The sequence below is a fragment of the Sardina pilchardus genome, chromosome 21 (assembly GCF_963854185.1).
Source record: "Sardina pilchardus chromosome 21, fSarPil1.1, whole genome shotgun sequence".
In the NCBI taxonomy this organism is placed as follows: domain Eukaryota; kingdom Metazoa; phylum Chordata; class Actinopteri; order Clupeiformes; family Clupeidae; genus Sardina; species Sardina pilchardus.
In genome coordinates this window covers 9268323-9287369 of record NC_085014.1, presented here as the reverse complement: position 1 = coordinate 9287369, position 19047 = coordinate 9268323, and the positions used below count along the sequence as shown (strand labels likewise).

The 19047-nt window shown below is 43.3% G+C and overlaps 1 protein-coding gene across 1 annotated transcript in view; it reads left to right on the top strand.

Annotated features, from left to right (window-relative positions):
* Positions 1-4221: 4221 nt before the first annotated feature.
* glra1 (glycine receptor, alpha 1) overlaps positions 4222-19047 on the top strand; it is a 45423-nt gene continuing 30597 nt past the window's right edge. Inside the window, exons 1-2 of the mRNA XM_062524608.1 lie at positions 4222-4277; positions 11079-11203. Coding sequence (XP_062380592.1) covers positions 4222-4277; positions 11079-11203 — 181 coding nt within the window. The remainder of the gene's footprint in view (positions 4278-11078; positions 11204-19047) is intronic.

The window sequence follows — 19047 nt, the reverse complement described above, 5'->3', positions numbered from 1 at the left end:
TGATGTCTCTCTCCCCTGCTCTCTGTTGACACTTTAGCTTGAAGGCAAACACAAATCTCAGCTCAGATTCTGAAAACCCCGATCTGATGTTAGCTTATTTTTCCCCCGTCTTTTGTTTTTTGTTTGCACCGTGTTTTCTTTTGGTCTTTTTTTTCCCTTTTTCTTTCTTTCTTTTCTCCTCTGGCTTCCACATACTGTCGGAGAGGAGAGTCAAAAAGACACTGGCTGGCTGGCAGCCATTGGCAGCTGTTCCTCAGGCCCGGGTACGGGTGACCTGCTGCTTGCATGGCAGGGGTCTCCTGTGTGCCCTCTCCTCCTGGATGCTGAGGCCCAGACACAGGTGTGCCTATTCAGCGTAAATGATCAACTTGCGCTGCTCCGCTCCGCTATCTTGCTCTGTTGAGAGAGCGTGGCGCTCTTCTTGCTCTGTTGAGAGAGCGTAGCGCTCTCACTCTCATTGCACAGGGAGCCAGGGTGTTTGTGTATTTGTGTGTGTGTGTGTGTGTGTGTGTGTGTGCATGCATGTGTGTGTTAAGGGGGGGGCGGGAGGGTTGCGTGTGTGTGTGTGTGTTGGGGGCTTGTGTGTGAGTGTGTGAGTACTCCAGGGTGCACCAGCTTAATAGGCACAAGATGAGGGGAGAGGAGGAGCAGAGGTCATTGAGAAGTCAACCGTTAGCCTTGCACTGGGACCGGATGCATCCAATAAAAATCCTGACAGAAAATGGGCCCGTGGATGCTTTATGCATCCAAGCAGTGTCATTCTGAAGCAGGGAACACTCAAGTCCTCCACGGGAAAAAATAAATAAATAAATATAGCCTGTACATAACTTAACTGCTACTTTACTTCAGTTTCATCCGGAGTACAGGACTCTACAGTATTTATGACAGCAACGTTTGCCATGACATGACATCCCCCCCCCCCCCCCACCCCCTAATCAGACGGCAGTGTCTGTGAATAATCATCATCACTAATTTAGCACAGTGGCCCGGGCAGCTCTCTCTGCTCTCATAAACAGGGTTTGAAGGCTACCTATAGTGATACGGGAGGAGAGAGAGACGCCGGCGTTTAGCAGTGGGAGGCTCATTTAGCCTGACCAGATGACTAGTGCGGCTAAAGCAGCTGTTGTTGGGCCGCCGTGCGCCGTGCGCCGTGCGCCGTCCACATCCTCTCTCTCTCTCCCGCTCTCTGTCTGTCTGCCCGCCTGCCGCCTCGCCACTTCACCGGGGAGAAGAAGAGAGCATTCGCTTGGAACGGCATTCCAGTCTCACAGACCAGTTTGTGTTGGGGTTTTTTTTAGCAGCCAAGGACACCTGCTTGTCCCCTAAGATGCGTTTGTCCAAGCAGTCCAAGGCTACAGTGTTCTCTCTCTCTCTCTCTTTAGCGCTCTCTCTCTCTCTCTCACTCCCTCTCTACTATAAATGTACAGGCACACACACACACACACACACACACACGCAAAAGTAGGCAAACATAAAAGTACTCATAAAGCCGTCTGTAGACAAAGCCAACATGGCTGACATTCAAAATTATTTGGCGCTGTGTCATCATGTCCTCAGTTTGTTGTGGTCCATGACATCGCATTAAGCAATTGACTTCTATAAATAGTTCTTTTACCACAGGTTCATAACTGGAGGGTTGACTACATAGTGTGATCCAATTCAATATTTACAACCTGTTATTCTATTTACCATATGTAATTTCACACTGTACACACCTCCAGAAAAAAAAGCAAAATCTAAAGAGAAAAGTTGTATATTTGGGGAGGAAAATAAGAATTCAGAATTCAGCTAAATAAGAATTCAGCTAGAAATGGGTAATACTAGTCTAAAAGCTAGCCAGAATGTAAGAACTAATAAAACCCATAACATTTGAGTTTTGAAATATCTGAGAGGAATTTGAGTCTGGCTATGCTAGTATGCTATGGAAATAGGCCTAATTTAGCAAAACCATAGACTGTATACTATGAGCAAAACAACAAAGAGACTTTAACACTGAAAATTCCACTTATGCATACAGCAATCTTCAAACTTTAACCCGCAACACAATATCAAAATGATAAGCATCAATAAAACAATGAATTAACTTCGTTTGAAGGATACAGCTATCAGTGCCTTGGTGGCAAGCATTGTGCAAACGTTAGCTTCCTATTAGAGCTCTCCCAAACAGCCCAAATTCCCATTCAACATGTAGTCCGCTGACAGCCAACACACTCCCCCATATGAGCTCGAAAGGCCATTCCTCTGCTAGGATCTGTTGGCTCGGCTTCTCTTTAATCAGTACACTCGACCATGTGACTCACAGTTCTCCGTCTAAGCAGAGCTGCGGGCATTAGGAACGGCATCACGTTCCAATGGACAATTCGGGCAGGACCGCGCTCTTGACGGCACAGTGCAGCAGCCAGCCTCGCGCTTGAGATGACTTCTACTACCACAGAGCAACACATTGCTTGAGCATAAATCCGAAGAAATTACGCACCAAAGACCATTGCAAAGCATTCAAAAAATAGTTTTTTCTCTCTTTTTTTTTTTTAAAGCCAGCGCAGCAGCAGACACGACAAGACAGAAATCACATACACACATCTCCTTTTCACTTTATAAAGAACATTTAGAAATTATTCATTCGTTACTCATACATTATGCATTATTCATTTTGGGGTCTCAACTTGAAGGAATGTCCGTACAGGAGTTCCACAGGCTTGCTTACGCACATCTACAAAATCAAACTGCCTCAACGCTGAATACACACACACACACCACAACGTCGATTGGCAACCGAGCCTGTCGAATTTTCTCATTGTGCTGAGTGCAACACCCCACACCAATGGCATTGCCAAACCAGAGAGCCAGGCAGCACTTGTCTGAGTTACAGTGTAGACCAATGAAGAGAAGCGTGCCTGCAGATATGAGGACTTTCACAGTGGCATTGGCTCATTCAGTCCACTCAGCGCCACTCGCCCTTTCTTCTTATATTGGCTGCAGAATTTAGCCTAACAACATGACTGTCTGTGAGATAGATTATTAAATTGTTCTTGAATTGTTATTTTTTAAAAAATATAATTAGCAATGGGGGAAGCAACATTTAAAGGCAGTATTATTGGATATGTTTTCTCAAAATCTTATACAAATATAATACAGTGCAGTTATATCATGCTCTTCACTGCTGGGTTTATTGAGCCTAGTTAAACTAGCAGACGGCAAGCTAAGTTTGCAATTATAATGCATGGGATAATCACACATAGGTCGACATCCTGAGTGAACCACCACCACTACTGAAATCTTTTGTGCTGCAGTCTTGGACCAATGGCATTCGGATGTGGGCGTGTTCAGAAAGGTGAGCTGCTCTTTGGAGTTTAGTAAATGACTGCGCCAAGATGCACATAGGGGTCGACTGTGGCTGCTGATCACTAAAGCAATGGGACAAATAACAACTCTTTTGCGATTATTGTGAGGATTTTGAGGGGGCAATGAAGATCAACATGAAACCGAAAACGTGTCGCGTCTCGTAAAGCTCAACCAGACAATGGAACTAGCTTCATGCAGCATTAACAGCTTTTCACCCCCGGGAGGAAATAAAAAATTACCTGCAGAAGAACAGCACACAGCAACACCGGGATACAAACAACGTGTGGCTTGAGCAAATCACCTATTCTGGTATGCACTTGAGGCGACGCGTAAAGAAGAAACCCTATTTCGTATGTGTTGGACAACTTCTGTGGAATTCCTGTACTGCAGGGAACCACGAATAGTTCAGACCGCTTGGAATTTGGACTCTACAGCGCGAACCATCCTCGTCCCCAGTCACATTTCCGAAGGAACATGTTAAAAATCTCCCATGTTAGAAACGGGGTTTGTGTATAGTTACGATGGATTCACTAGAATTAACCTGTGAAATGTATCTCAGCTAGTTACAGCACGGTCCCCCAACGAACACTGTAACCTGGGTGAGATTCTGTGTCTGCGTCTGTCTCTGTAACTGTCCGTGGTCCTGACCAGCGAGAACTCAGAGGCATTGCATATCGATACCGAAAATGATTCCTTTGCCTATATGCTCTTGAATGTTTTTGTCGGCTTCCTTGGGGAACTGGAATCCGAAAACAAGCAACAGAAGAACTGCTCACCTCGGAAGTCCCTCGTCGCACAAGGAATCGTATAAGCTACTATCGGTGTTCCAGGCTGTAGCTGTATAAACTAAACTGCAAGATGCTTCTCATACCCACAAAAATGTACAGAGTAAACGCCCTCGGAATCTATCTGTGGGAAACTCTTGTCTTTTTTAGGTAAGACACAATATTTCATGCGTCTTCTATCCAGTGAATTGTTGAATTTGTTATTTCGACTGTTTCTATTGCTATTCCGATGGTCCACTGCACCTTTAGTGAAGAGAAAATACCAATGAAAACGAATCCTCTCATGCTCGAAAAAAAAAAACAATGTTAGTCTACCATAATATCCACTTGGTTTGTGTTGTTTGCATGAACTTGGGTCGGTGCATTTCAGACAAATTGATATCATTCCTTCACATAGGCTACTGTCAGTTTGGTTAAGCCGTGAACGGCATTGCATTCAGACGTGTTAACCAGCATTAAACAGCGAACACTAGCGGCCATGGAGAGGTAAAGACATATCGGCAGCGACTGTCCTTTTTCAACAGGCATGTAGGCTAGAGAAAACTAATTTAACACCGAACAACCTCACCTGTAGTATGAGCTATGCGGTGGGCTGTGGTGATTTTTAGTAAGGTAGTACTCAGTTGTATAGTCAACGTTTGTTGCTAAGCTCTGATCCCATCTTGACACCAGAGAAGGTTATTCAGAGGCTATTCATGTTTATTTCAGGTGAGGTTTATTTGCATCATAACACAGACTAAAGACAAGGCACACTTGTTAATGCATTTCTCTGTATTTCAGCATTCTGTTTTTTATTTCATTATGTGAGCTATACTAAGTGCATATCCTGTTGAAATGTGGCAGAATTCCCCCTGGTCCATGACAAAGACTGCTCCTGTGAGTTGGTAGTGCATTATCTTAATTAGAATCCATGCTTTGTTGAGTGTTTGCAGTGCTTGAAGATGCAGTGGTATTCGACTCGGTCAGCATCTGATGAAATATATACTATCACCTCAATATTTTAGAGGATTACAAAAGGATGGTGCATGGCCTAGTCCACAATTATCATCATATATGGGGAATATTCAGGCAGGTAATGTGGGATTTGTATAGTGACAGAACATTTTAGAAAATGCTTTTGACAGTGATCTTCATTTTTAATTGACTGGTCGTAATCCTGTTGCTACCAGACTATGGATACTAGTAACACACACACACGCTCAAGAGGACCTATAGGCACCTCAATTTTTGGAATAAAACCCCCTAGATAAATCATGGGGAAACCTTTGCGGTTTTCATTAAATCTCAGGCTGTTGTAATTATTTTTGCATTCTGTGTGTGCCCCGTTTAGTTAATGAAGTAGAATCAGGATATTGCAGTCTCAGCTGCTGGTGCTGGGCTCGGCAGTTGCCCTTAATTGATATCTCTTTCCCAGCCTCGGCCTAGGCCCCCAAAGCTCATTCGCCATGCAGACATATTACCAGACATTGATCACCCTGTCAATTGCAATACAGCTGATGAATACAAATTGTACACAAGACCTCTTCTCCGTGCATTGCACCAACACAATTGATTTATGTGCTGTGGATTTTATATCATCCATATAGGTGAGAGCTATGTGTGTTTACATAGAGGGATGCTCGTGTCCTCCTCTTGCAGTTGGATGAAATATGAGGCACCACTGCTGCATGGTGGTATACTGTAGGGCCGGATTCCAATGCTTTAGGTTTGGAGTAGATGCTTTGGCATTGGCACACTAGGTCATATCACTCAAACGTGCTCTGCTGCAGATGTTATTTGCCTATGTGTAGAGCAGGCGGTACTGTAGGTATTCTGGCATGCTGCGTGAATAACTGGAACGGTGGGGATCATTAGTGTTTTCATATTCGTCACGTGTGCAAACACAAACGAGAATGCAAAACATCATGGTCATTTGCTCTTTTCGCTGACACTATCCCACCATCCCCCCTCCCCCCCAACCCCTCACCATCGCTGAAGAGGGGGGAAAAAAACTGTAAGTGGAACGAGTAGGGATCCCAACAGCCCTCTTGGGGATGTATATTCACTGAATCGACTGAAAATAGTGACACCTATAAAATGAGCCCTTCGAAAAATGTGCCGCCCTGTTCACTAAACAGGACCTTGGTTATAGCCAACACTGATTCCTTCTTTACTGTGTTGGTTAAAGGGGTAGTGTGATGCATGAAGAAAATGGGTATGACACAGCAGCTATTTATGCACATGTCAGTGAATAGGGCCTGGTGTAAATTACTACAATTCCTGTACCTTTTTTTATTCTTTCCATGAAGTCAGAGAGACATCTATTTATTCAGTAACACCTATCATAGGGCTGCACAATTAATTGATTTTTAAACGAAAATCGCAATTTAAACTAAAGCAATCAGCTAATCGCAAAGGAAGCAATCAATCATGTGGCCTGCAACTCTGTCCCAATGATGAATCTTGACACATCTATGATTATTATATTCATGTCATCCTACTTGTGTGACAGACTGGGAAGCTCACCTCTCACAAGTGCTCTGTGCTTCTCATGCACTAGGTATGCCCACCAATCAGGATTGGCCTGACTTACAGTAAAACAAAATGGAATTGTAATATTAAACTGAAGCTTGACTTTCAAAAATGATCTCACAAATCAAATCTGTCTAATGGATAATAATAAAAAAATCACCATTTGATATTTTCCCCAAATCGTGCAGCCCTGACCAATTACATACAAAAATAATCAGCAGAAATACTATAGTCTGTTATTATCATTGTTAAGACTGAAGAAGAGGAGGAGGGATGATGGAGAAACCTGCTGGATTTCTACGAGGTCTTCCTGTCATGTGGTCAAACACCTTACAGTACATTCATGTGGTTGACCACATTGTGTCCTTCCGTTGGCCTTGCCTAGCAGCAGTTGCGTTCTTTAGCCCCCTCCGTTGCACGTCTGCTTGTGTTATTTTGAGTTATGCAAAAAAATATCCCATCATGCATGGTTTGACATTTTACCAGTAAAAAAAAAAAAAAAAGAAAGAAACACTGAAGGCCAGGGCCTACGAGCCTCTATCTCTACCACACCGTGCCGTGACTCGGGCCTTGTCCTGTTCAGCCCTCTACTGTAATTTCCGGGTAACGGTACCATAGGGGCAAGGTGGGTTAAAGGGTGTTTGTTCCGTTGGGCGTGCTGTCGCGATGTGCTTTTGTGTTATCAGCATGTTTGACTGTATGTATTTTTTATTAGCATTAATAAAAGAAGCTCCACCGAGATCAGGGATGAGAGTGTGGGACTGGGGGGGGGGGGGGGTGCTTTGTGTGACTCGTGACCAAAGGGCACAGGCGAACGCCGGGGACAGCTAAACACAACAAACCAACAAACCGAACCGGCCCTGGCCTGCTGGAGGAGTTCTCTATCTTGCTTGTAGCCAGTACACTTGGGCAGGTTCATTTCCAAAAGGCTGATGTATGGTAATACATTATTGATCGCGCGCGGGACGGGGACAGATTACGGCACCAATAAATCACCTTATCACCAATTACCAATCACTCTGCCCATTCATGGAGAAAGCAGAATCAGTGATGTGAGCCGCTCCAATCAGTAAAGCAATATCGCGGCTTGACACTGGAGAGAGAGAGAGAGAGAGGGAGGGAGGGAGGGAGGGAGAGAGAGAAACCTTCCCTTTCGGCATTGTTTGTAGAAAGCTTAAACAGCAATGAAGAATTCATGAAGGTGGTCTAGGGGAATGACCTATGATATGATCACAGCCCAGATTCTCTCTCTCTCTCTCTCTGTCTCTCTCTGTCTCTCTCTCTGTTTGGTTATCTAGGCCTTTACACACCCGCACAAATACTCTATTTCTCTCTCTCTCACACACACACACACACACACAAACAAACACACACACATTCTCACTCTCTCTCTCTCTCACACACACACACACACACACACACACACAAACCAACTGGTCTCCCAGCTAAAACCGTCTGGAGGAAATTCCCCCGATCTGTTGCCTGTTGAGGGGGCTTTGATTTCCTGAACGCGTTACAAAACGCTGAGGACGAGATCAATTAGGATTCTGTTCTTCGGTGGCTTAAAGAACATAATGAGGTACACTTAGGGCTAATGATTGGAGCTTCAGCATTAAAGAATGGAGGCCTGCGAGGGCCATTTGCATATTATTTTCTGGCAGAATGCTCTGCGCTCAGCTCGCTGTTCTTGCAGGCTCAGCAGTGCTGGCTGTCTGGGAAGGCCTGCGATCACCTCGGCCGGCATTGATCTCTGACAATTACGGCAACATCGCGGCTTTGATCACCGAAATCTCCAAATCATTAGACGACGCACACGCCTGGGTAGTCAGAGGAACACTTTGAAAAATACCCTGTTTACTCTAATTGTTTTTACTTACGACATGACTCGGGATTACTGAAGAGGTAGCAAGCTTAAAAAAAAAAGAGGGGTGGGTGGGTGGGTGTGGGGGGGTCACGAAAGGGTAAGGAAAGCACCCAAAGCGAATGCAGTGTGTGTAAAAAGAAAAAAGGAGAACGCGTCCCAAATTTCACACTGTCACATAAATTTATCCCCCCAGCGGGCGGCCATAGTGTCGGCCCGTGTAGCGATAGACAATCTGTGTAAATGAGTCAGTGTAATCTCTCACACCGCGACTAATCTAGTTACGACCTCACTGTTGTGCTGGCGCATCCCTGGCGCGTCTAATACTTTTAAGCCATATACACGCGCATTATGGAGCGGGCGCCATGCATGACACCTCACACACTGGGTGTTTTTGCCAGGCACCAGGGCACAAGGCAAGTGGCTGACTTAGTAAATCAATATGGGGACACTTGACTGCACTTTAATAAAAGTGTTCCAAGCCTGGCATCGATTACGGATAAAAATGCAAAGTATAAATTTGATGATGCCGAACCTTGCTGGGATTATCAACGCACAACAAAACTCCTTGTATCAGCATACAAATACAACACAATAATATCATGTATGAGGCATATTTATACAATTATCGGGCCTTACATTCACCAGTAACATTTCAAGCGTTATTCTGTAAATACGATTTTTTTTTTTTACATTTTAAACATATGCATAAACTACAAGCACACACCAAATAATAAACAACAGGCATCTCTGAAAAGGAGCATTTGAGGCAATATCTCCCCCCCCCCCTCGAACTTTAAGCAAAAATCACTTGTTTTGTCAGGTTCTCCCAGGAGAAGTTGCCTCCCGGAAAACTGTAGCATAGACACCATTAGGGTTTATCTGGATCACCCTTAAACCCCTGTATACAGTACATACCCACGCACACACACCCACACGGTGGTAATCAACAAGAGTAATGGTGTCGGTGGTGCTGCCTCCATGCTCATTAGATACTGCTTCTCAGTCATACTTGGAGAACACAGAACCGTGTAGCCGACACTGGATCTTTAATGATCTTTTTGCTTTAAACATTTGAGTCTTTACCATAACACTGGTTTGTCTGTGAGGTAAATAAACAGCATGGATAGATCATTAAGACTGAGCGTTTATAGGTTCAGTGCCTTAAACAAAATGAAAATATATCCAGACAGAAAAGCTTCTGAAAATGGGCGGTTATTGAAAAATCTCTGTAATCTATGAACCAATACAGACAGTTTCACAGACAGTAATAATGATGGCTTGGTGACGCTCATTCGGAGTGGTCACAACTGGCGTTGTGGCCTAGGAAAGGATTGATCGAGACATTCTGCGCAGGACAGGGAGAAATGTGTTGATTATTTATGTGGATTGGGGTGTGTGCAGGTTTTATATGTGTCTGTGTGTGTGTGTGTGTGTGTGTGTGTGTGTGTGGGGGGGGGGGGTCTAGACAGAATCTCATCTGCTTGGACTGTGAAAGTGAAGGCCATTCTCTGATCTTATGACCAGTCCCAGATATAAATGTGCATTTTTATGTGTGACCTAAAAACAGAAAGAATTGAAAGAAAGAAGAAAGAATGAAAGAATGAAAAAAATAGTATTTCAATTACAAATGTAACACCCTTATATATATATATATATATATATATATATATATATATATATAAATCTATTAACAATCCTCTTGTAAAGCCTAAGAATTAGACTGGCCTCAACGAGAGTGTGTGAAAGTGAGGCAGGGGGGAGACAGAGAGAGAGGGAGAGAGAGAAAGCGAGAGAGAGAGAGAGAGAGAGGAAATGAGAGGAAGTGAGAGAGAGATTGTTTGAGTCCTGAAGCCTTTGGGGAAGAGTGTCCATGTGACTGCAGCTTGGACAGTGACCTGACAGCTAGGGTGACCCACAGGCAGTCGAGAACAGTGAGAGGCCGCTGTTAGACAGCCTAATTTACTCCACGTCCCCTCCATCTGACATTCGACGTTGTTTTTTATTCGGAGGAGGACATTTTGAAGATTGCAGGATGGTATTTAATGGAAAACCTTTAGCCTCCGTAACTAAATGTACTGGCCCGAAGCTCTGACTGAGTATCATCATCAGTCACACTTTTGTGTGGACTTTTGAGGTGAATTTTTATTAAATGTACAAAGACTTTGGAGAGACTTTTGTTGCCGTATATACAGTACTACAGTTGCTGGGGAGCTATGTTAGCACAGAATTAATGTTTGAATTCCTCTTTCTCCAGTTCAACCACGTGACATCCCACATCTGCATGTTTAATGAGGCCCTAGCCATTTCAGTTCACCCAGGGGCGCTGCTAGAAAATGTGCGCCCTATGACAGACGATAATTCTGGGCCCCCGGTAACATATAGTATTATTGAGGGGGCTCTCTGGGGCCCCCCTGTCAGTGCTGGGCCCTTAAAATCATCCTAACTTTCCCCCTCCTAGCGCTGCCCCTGAAAAACAGTTATCAAAGGAAAACATCTACATGTATAAGTGAGAATTATCATGTGAAGTAAACATGTGCTGTTGTCTTTTTTTGCCCCATTTCTCTCCCCTTTTTCAGCTTGGCAGCTTCCAAAGAGGCAGCAGCGCGCAAAGCCAGCACCCCGATGCCCCCTTCGGAGTTCCTGGATAAACTCATGGGAAAAGTGTCGGGTTACGATGCCAGAATCAGACCTAATTTTAAAGGTAGGCATGACCACCAGCCCCTGCCCCCCCATTGGGTAACACAGGAATGTAGCCCATCAAAGCCTGTGCTTGATCCATGCTTACCAACCATAGCCAACCATTCATTTAGTCCAAATTCTTTGCTTTGGGAGTTGGTGATTTTTAGTCATTTTTGAGCTATGCTGTATGTGTACAGAGAAACAATCAGCTATGAATTACAAGTGATGTCAATTTCCATTTGATGCAGAACTTGCAATGCATGATGTTGAGGAATTTCTTTGCAAAAAAAATAAAATAAATAAATAACAAAAAAATAAAATAAAACCTAGGGTTGCCAGCTTTCAGATATCTTGGCATTTTGGCTTATTTATATCATGATGGCTTTTTAGCCCCTATCACAAAAACTGGATGGCAATCTCACATCCTGAAGATGATTCGATATGACACATGTGCATGTGACAGTCCTAAAAATACCGTGCAACAACCCTGGCTTCATGAAATAATGCATGACACCTGCCTAGCTGAAAAAGGTATTTTTGGAAGAGGCACAGTATACTCCAATACTGCTGCTCAAGTCTGCTCAAGATTGACTGTGGATGATGCCCTCTGACTTTCCCAGGCTGGCTACATTCCTGTATGTGACCAATTACACTGTCTCCAAACTCTTGAGTGTGTGTCTGGTGGTGGTGGAACAAAAACAACACTTGGCAGCCGATATGGTGTATTGGTGTTTGCTGTATATTAAGAATGATAAGGCACAAGCGCACCCAAACCTGATGGCACTGAAAAAAATAATAACCAAAAAGATACATGTCAGAGGTTTCCTTATCGAAAAGTTGAAAAGAAAAACAACAGCAAAAAAAAAAACAAAAAAACAAGCATTACAATGGCAACCCTCCAAATTGTTTTGAAGACCAAATATTTCACAGCGTTTATATTTTCTATCTATAAAAGCACTGTGTTTTTTTGCTGGATATTACAATTGAAATTTGCAGAGAAATATCTGATAGCTGTTGGCTGTTCTCATTTGTCTCTTTGGGACTTACTGGGTAATATTTTGGGTGACCCGACATCGCGCATGTGTTGCTCGAGGGCCTAAGCTGGTTGAGTTAGTGAACCATGTTCTAACCCCAAATATGGCTCTGCTCTCCAAAGTTTCATAAAAACGTGTTTTTCATTCATGGATTAATTTTCTTGACATTACACAACCCAAAAGAATAACGGAAGAAAGGAAGAAAACTGCTTCTACAAGCAATTGCGACATATATGTGCTATATTAGCATAAAAGGGGGAAAAAAGGACACAAATGGGCACAAATGGCAAATTTGTCATGACTTCACACACTTGCTAACCTGCTCTGATGGTCATAGACAGAGAGAGAGAGAGAGAGAGAGTGGGGTGGGGGTGGGGGTGGGGGCTCTTCCAATGATTTTGTGATGGCGTGCACCTTCTCTTTGGCTCTTGGCAAAAGATTGCGTTTTTGTGCAGTATGCGGTGAAACTCAACTGCAGGAAGTGAAATGTACTCTGACATTTTGCAGTTTTTTCTTTTCTTTTTTTGGGTCCCTCTTTGGCTCTCCTGAGTAAAAGTAATGAAGGATTTTTCAAGCTTTTGTGATGTCTCTGCTTTGTCAGGGAAAAAAAAGGCGGGTGTGACTCAGTTTTTGCTGTCATGTAATGCCATGTCGTTATGTACTCCTTAATGCGGTGAACGAGTTTAAACACGGCATCATGGCCTTGTGATGCACCACGTTGTTTTGTTGAGAATTGATTGCTTAAATCGCTGACTGTGTTTCAATCTGAAATGAAGTAGCAGTGAGACTGGTTTTTATTACTTTAGGGGGTCTTATGTTAGGGCAATGTACATTATTTATGTAAGGTATAGATTTTTTAGCATTTGTGGGTCTATATGCTCGTTCATTAACATTGGGTATCTTGTTTTGTGTTTGGTTTGGTCTACGGTTGGCGAGAGAAAGAGAAAACTGTAGATTGTGGAGGGTTGCTAAGAAACACACACACACACACACACACACACACACACACACACACACACACAAAACAAAACAAAACAAAACAAAACAAAACAAATACTGTAGCAAAAAGAGTGTTTTTTTAAATAGTTTTGTGATGCAGCAGAACACCTTGTCAAATGGCCACAATTCCTGTGAATGTGGTTCTCAGCAAAAGAGAGAGAGAGAAACAAAAAGGCCTGAGGCTGTGCATGTGCCAGCATGAAGGGAATTACACTGATCGTGACTGGGACTCGTTACGGGAAATCCTTTCTGATTGGTTTAGTCTGATTTCCATCTGAAACAGAGAAGCTAATTATGCCATATTTAGGAAGTCCCACACAGTGACATCTAACTGAGTCATACGCAGGCTCTCCTGCACTTACATCTATATATGTACGTTAGAGCTGTGCATGTATATATTTAAATGCAGACAAATAAGCATTGCTCATCATACCCATGAATAATAATCCACATTTAATAATGGGCACATCCATTTCTTTTTGTGTAAACAAATGTCAAGAGGTCTGTGAGCATGCTTGGAAACCTTTGAATGATGTTAAAGGGACATTACTTCCTCTCTGGCTACCCTCTTCTCCCCCCACCTCCTCCTCTCGCCTCTCCCTCACTTCACAGCTTGTTGACAGATCAAAGTGCTTCATGAGAGAGACTAGGTTCCCTTGAACTGGCAAGCAGGAGGCGGAGTGGGAGGGTGAGGGTGAGGAGGGGGGTGAGGTAGAGAGGGGGAGACAGGGGAGGAATGGAGGCAGACAGTCAGACCAGGTAGGCCGCGCGGCATGTGTGTGTGTGTGTGTGTGTGTGTGGCACAGCGTGGAGCTCAGCGGAGAGAGGAGCCGGGTGATGAATGGCGCGGAGCTCAGCTGGGGCGGACGCTCTCCGTTTTAACCTTGTCCCTCCTCATCCGTCAGCCGGAGGAGCAGAGGGAGTGACGGCCGCGAGCCTGCGCACATCGCCGGCCCCCAAACATCACCACCCTGGGCTGATGCGCCGCTGCTTCGCTTCCATCCTGCCTCTCCCCCCCTTCAAAAACAACCCCCCCCCCCCCCCCTCCCTCAAATACCCTATTCCTGTCCCCCTTCTGTGCACAACTGACTGAGAATTCTGCAGAGGGCCCCATCATGGTTTGGCACAGGGCACTCTAGCACTGCTCTCAGCTATAGTGCCCTGTGAGAAGAAAGAAAATGCTTATAGGGTACTTCACCATGTGGTCCCCCAAGTCACGATTAGTGTAAAATTATCAAAGCGTTAAAATGACTGGAATTTCTGGTGAAAAAAAAAAAAATAAAAAATCAGATGGAAAGAAGATAAACATGTTTTGTAAATATACAGTATGGTGCAGTGCATTTACTGACCGCTTGTTTTTCTTTTGTTTTGGATGTTTATTACTTCTCAGTGTCTCATCCCAAATCCAATATTTCAAATCATGCGGGGGGGAAAAGAATATTATTAATTGGTGGAGCTTGACATTAATTTGGTGCTATCAGTACTTCTTTAATTGCCATTTAATAGCCTTATTGGGAATTCACTCAGTGGACCAGGGGGCAGGGTTCACATACAACTGGCAATGATGAAACACATGGACTCTTTCTGCTGGCCTGAGGTCATCCAAAGAAGGATTTGTGTTTGTTCTTGCTTTGTTTGTTTGTTTGTTTGTTTGTTTAAGACCAATCTTTTGCTTGCTTATGTCATTAAGGTTTTGATTGGAGTGGAATGTTTAATTTAAACGTAATTTAATTTTGGTTCCGATTAGAAAGAAATGCGGGGGGGGGGGGGGGGGGTTTGGAAGATGTGTGAGTCCTATTAGTCTTTCCTGCTTGTTTTCTGTGCTGGTGCTGGATTTGGAAGTGGGGTTTGTGCTTGTGTCAGGTAATGCAGCGTTTTTTTCCCCAACATGATTCCTGAGGCGTTACCAGATTGCTTGACTGTTTTGTTTTTGTGTTTTATACTGCGATGGTGACTATAGCTGTCACGGGGTAAAACCAAAATAAATAAACAAGAAAAGTAAGAGACGAGAGGAGAACAGAATACAAAGCAAAAGTATGTTGGGTTTTTTTTGTCAGCGATATTGTTTAGAACAGAAATGGCAATGTGTTTGGGCAAATTTGGTACACAAACATGAAGAAAAAGAGGAAAGGGGCTTTTGGTGACCATCTGAGAGTCATTTTCAAGACAATCAATTCAGTGTTGTTGTTTTGTTCATGCTGTTCAAAGAGGCATGACTAAGGACACGTGTAGCACACAACGTGAAAACAAAATCAGAATCTAAATGGCTGGCTTCATAATTGTCCACGGGCATCAAAGCTTGTCTAATATCTCTCCTGCTGCTTAGCTGGAGTAGGTGCTTTCAACACACACACACACACACACACACACACACACACACACACACACACACACACACACACACACACACACACACACACACACACACACACACACACACACACACACACACACACACACACACACACACACACACACACACACACTGCACTAGGCCTCTGCATAACATTAGAAATGTTCAAGGAGGGAAGATTACGCTCAACAAAACAAAGACACTGCTCCCAGATGGGACAAAGGGTAGTGCTGCTTGATTTTGTTCCTTTTTTCAATTTCACACTTAACATCAGTATTCTTTTATTTCAAAATTCTCTTCTAAACTGGTCCTATGTCGAGGATTAAAAAAAAAAAAAAGGAAACAGTTAAATGGTTTCCCTTTAATGGAGACTGATTGACCAATTCAAAAGAACTTTAGTTACAACCTTTGCTTTGCTACAATGAAGCTATGATTGATTTTGGGCAACGACAGTAATTGGCTATTGTTAGTGAGAGGCTTTGTACAGTCGAATCCTTGTCTTAGGAGCTGGATCAGCCGTCAAGACCTTACAAAGATCTCGCTCACAAAGGATAAGCAGCTTTTGGATGTTCAGGATTAGGATGACACAGAGGGATTGGTCCAACCACAGTCCACAGATAGCAGAGGGGAAAAGACATGCACATCAGACAGACACACTTTCTCTCTCTCTCTCTCTCTCTCTCTTGCTCTGTCTCTCTGTCTGTCACTCACACACACACACACACACACACACACACACACACACACACACACACACACACACACACACACACACACACACACACACACACACACACACACACACACACACACACACACACACACACACACACACACACACACACACACACACACACCAGGAAGCTTAACCACTGCAGTGACTTGTAAGTTCATATTCATGTCCCATCATTTTTTAAAGGAGATTTCCATGTCACATCACACGGAAACTTGAAACATCTGATGATAATCCTCGTATAGAGCCACCAGGAACTCCCTTGGCATAGCTGATGTCGAGCAGAAAACACTAGTTCACCATTTCTAAAGCCAGGTATTATCGTGGTGTCTCAAGGGCTATGGCTAAACATTGATTGGTGTGAGGCCAATCTTTAGTGCTGTCATTGTGTCACACTCTGACATTTACAGTTCCGGGCGAATCTTTTCGCTGCTCAGTGACCAGGGAGAACAGTTCACTGCAGCGATCGCTTCAAGTGTCAAATCAATGATGTGTCTTTTTTTCTGTTGTTTTGGGGGTAGGGGCAGACACAGCAAATCCAGAATGGAAGCTGTTTTTTTTTTTTTTTGTAAGTCAGGTTCACACATGGGCAATGGCTATCAGGAATGGGGGGAATTGTTGTTTAACTATCTTCAGTCGCGCTATATATCTACCAAATGTTAGCATTTTGTTTTGGACTTGTGTGACGTGTGTTTGTTTTTTTTTGTTTTTTTCATTCATTTCATTTGGCAACATTCACTCATTTACTTAAGAAGAAGACGTAAATAGTTTTCTTGTCTGTCAAGGATGAATGCTGCGTAGCCACATCATCGCTAATGCTTTTGCTCTCTAGCCTGGAACCATTACTCTTGTATTTGCACACCTCTGCAAGCCGAGTACAAAGAGCTGCCATCTGAACTTTTTCAAGGCAGGCATTCAGACAATTTGCATCTCTCAATTTAAACAACCTGTTGCCAATAGGCTATATGAAAAAAGGAAATCCATTTGTGGAGTTTATACATATTTATAGATTTCCAACAAAACAATTGCAAACGTATCTAAGTGAAGCCAATATGACATGTAGTCTTTGCTTTCTCCTTCCCTCTGTTTCTCTGTTTTTCTTCCTTCCTTTTTTCTGTCTTTCTCCTTCTCTCTCTACTTCTCTCTCTCTCTCTCTCACTGTCTCTCTCTGGTGAATTGCATCTCGTAGTGCATTTTGCTAACCCACCTCTGCCTCCTGTGAAGATATTTGCATTGCACCCCCCCTCCTCCTCCTCCTCCTCCCCCATCACTGTGCATCTCCTCTCCTGCCCCGCTTCGGCGTTAGCACCAAACTACTGCATCCTCACCTGCTCTTGCCTCAAGTATGTTGGCCCCCCCTCAGTCTTGCCCCCTCCCCCGCCAAACACTTCTGACCCTCTAGTGTTGGCCGGCAATATTTAGATAATTGAGCCGTGCTTTTTTTCCATGTGTTTTTGATAATAGCTATAACTATATTAGTCTTTCATATCCCTCTCTTCTTCTTCTTTGTTGTTGTTCTTCTTCTACTTCTTCTTCTTTCTTATTTTTTTGTTGTTGTTTCCGCAAAGAAAATAACAACATAAATCTCGTTGCTGTTAGAACTGTGTTTAATCCTGATCTTTTCTTCATTAGACCCACATGGCCCCAAACCGGATGGTACTCATAAGAAAGGTACTTTCTCTTTCATTCATCCAGGAATATGCAAGTTACTCATGTCACCTAGACTGTGTCCCAGTAACTAATGACAATAATAACAGACAAGAGAGATGCACTGCGCTTGAGTGTTGCTATGTTATAGTTATGTTGCTGTGTCTGATTGAGTAACAAAGCAAGCCTTTTTTTCTGTGACAAATGAAAAATAATCAGACACAGAGTTCTGATGTGAAAGAAACGAAGAACAATGCTTTTCATGACGCATGGCATAGAAGTTTTAAGAATATGGGGCTGGACCTTCCGTGTAAGGCAGAAAAGCGATTGGCCGTTTGTTTATCTGAAAAGGACATTATACAGTAGGTGTACTCAAGCACTGACATGTTTTGCATAAAGAGCATGTGGGACAACTGTGCAGATTGTGTGCCTTTCTGTGAAAACACTCTTAACGACAATGAGAGTAATTCCAATCTGTTTTATTCGTGTAAGTCAGTGTTTTGATGACAGGGAATGAGCCGTTGTTTCCAACAAGCAGATGCATTTTATGGTCACAGATGCCGTTGTCATGGAATGTTGATGCTCAATTCTGTTTTTTTGTTTGTTTTGTAATGAACATGTGTGCTAGATTTGCTGTCAAATTTGCACTAAATGTAGGTTTAGGGACGTTTTTTTTATTTTTTCAGTGAAATAAATATTCTCTGTGAATACACAGGGAACTGAGTAATCGTAAATTATGTCCTCCCATGCAAAGTTGCTCTTCTCGCTCAACTATTAGGAAACCAGAGTGATTTAAGCTGTCTTGTAGAAGCGGAGGTATTTTGAATGTGCTATCTAAATGTGCTTCTTGAGACCCTCTCCACAGAAGGCCCAGTGGTTTAGCATTGTTAAATATTCAAGGCATTACTTGATGCAGAGGAAGCCTGGCTGATTCACAATATTTTCTGTCATGCTCGTAGCCTGCAGTGATTGATTTTCATTTCCTGTTGTTGTGGAAAGCAACAACATATGGGCAAATCAAATATGTCTGGAGGCGGAGAATACATAGTCTGGACCCTTGATGCATACAAGTGGACTGACTCTCTTTTGCCATAACATGA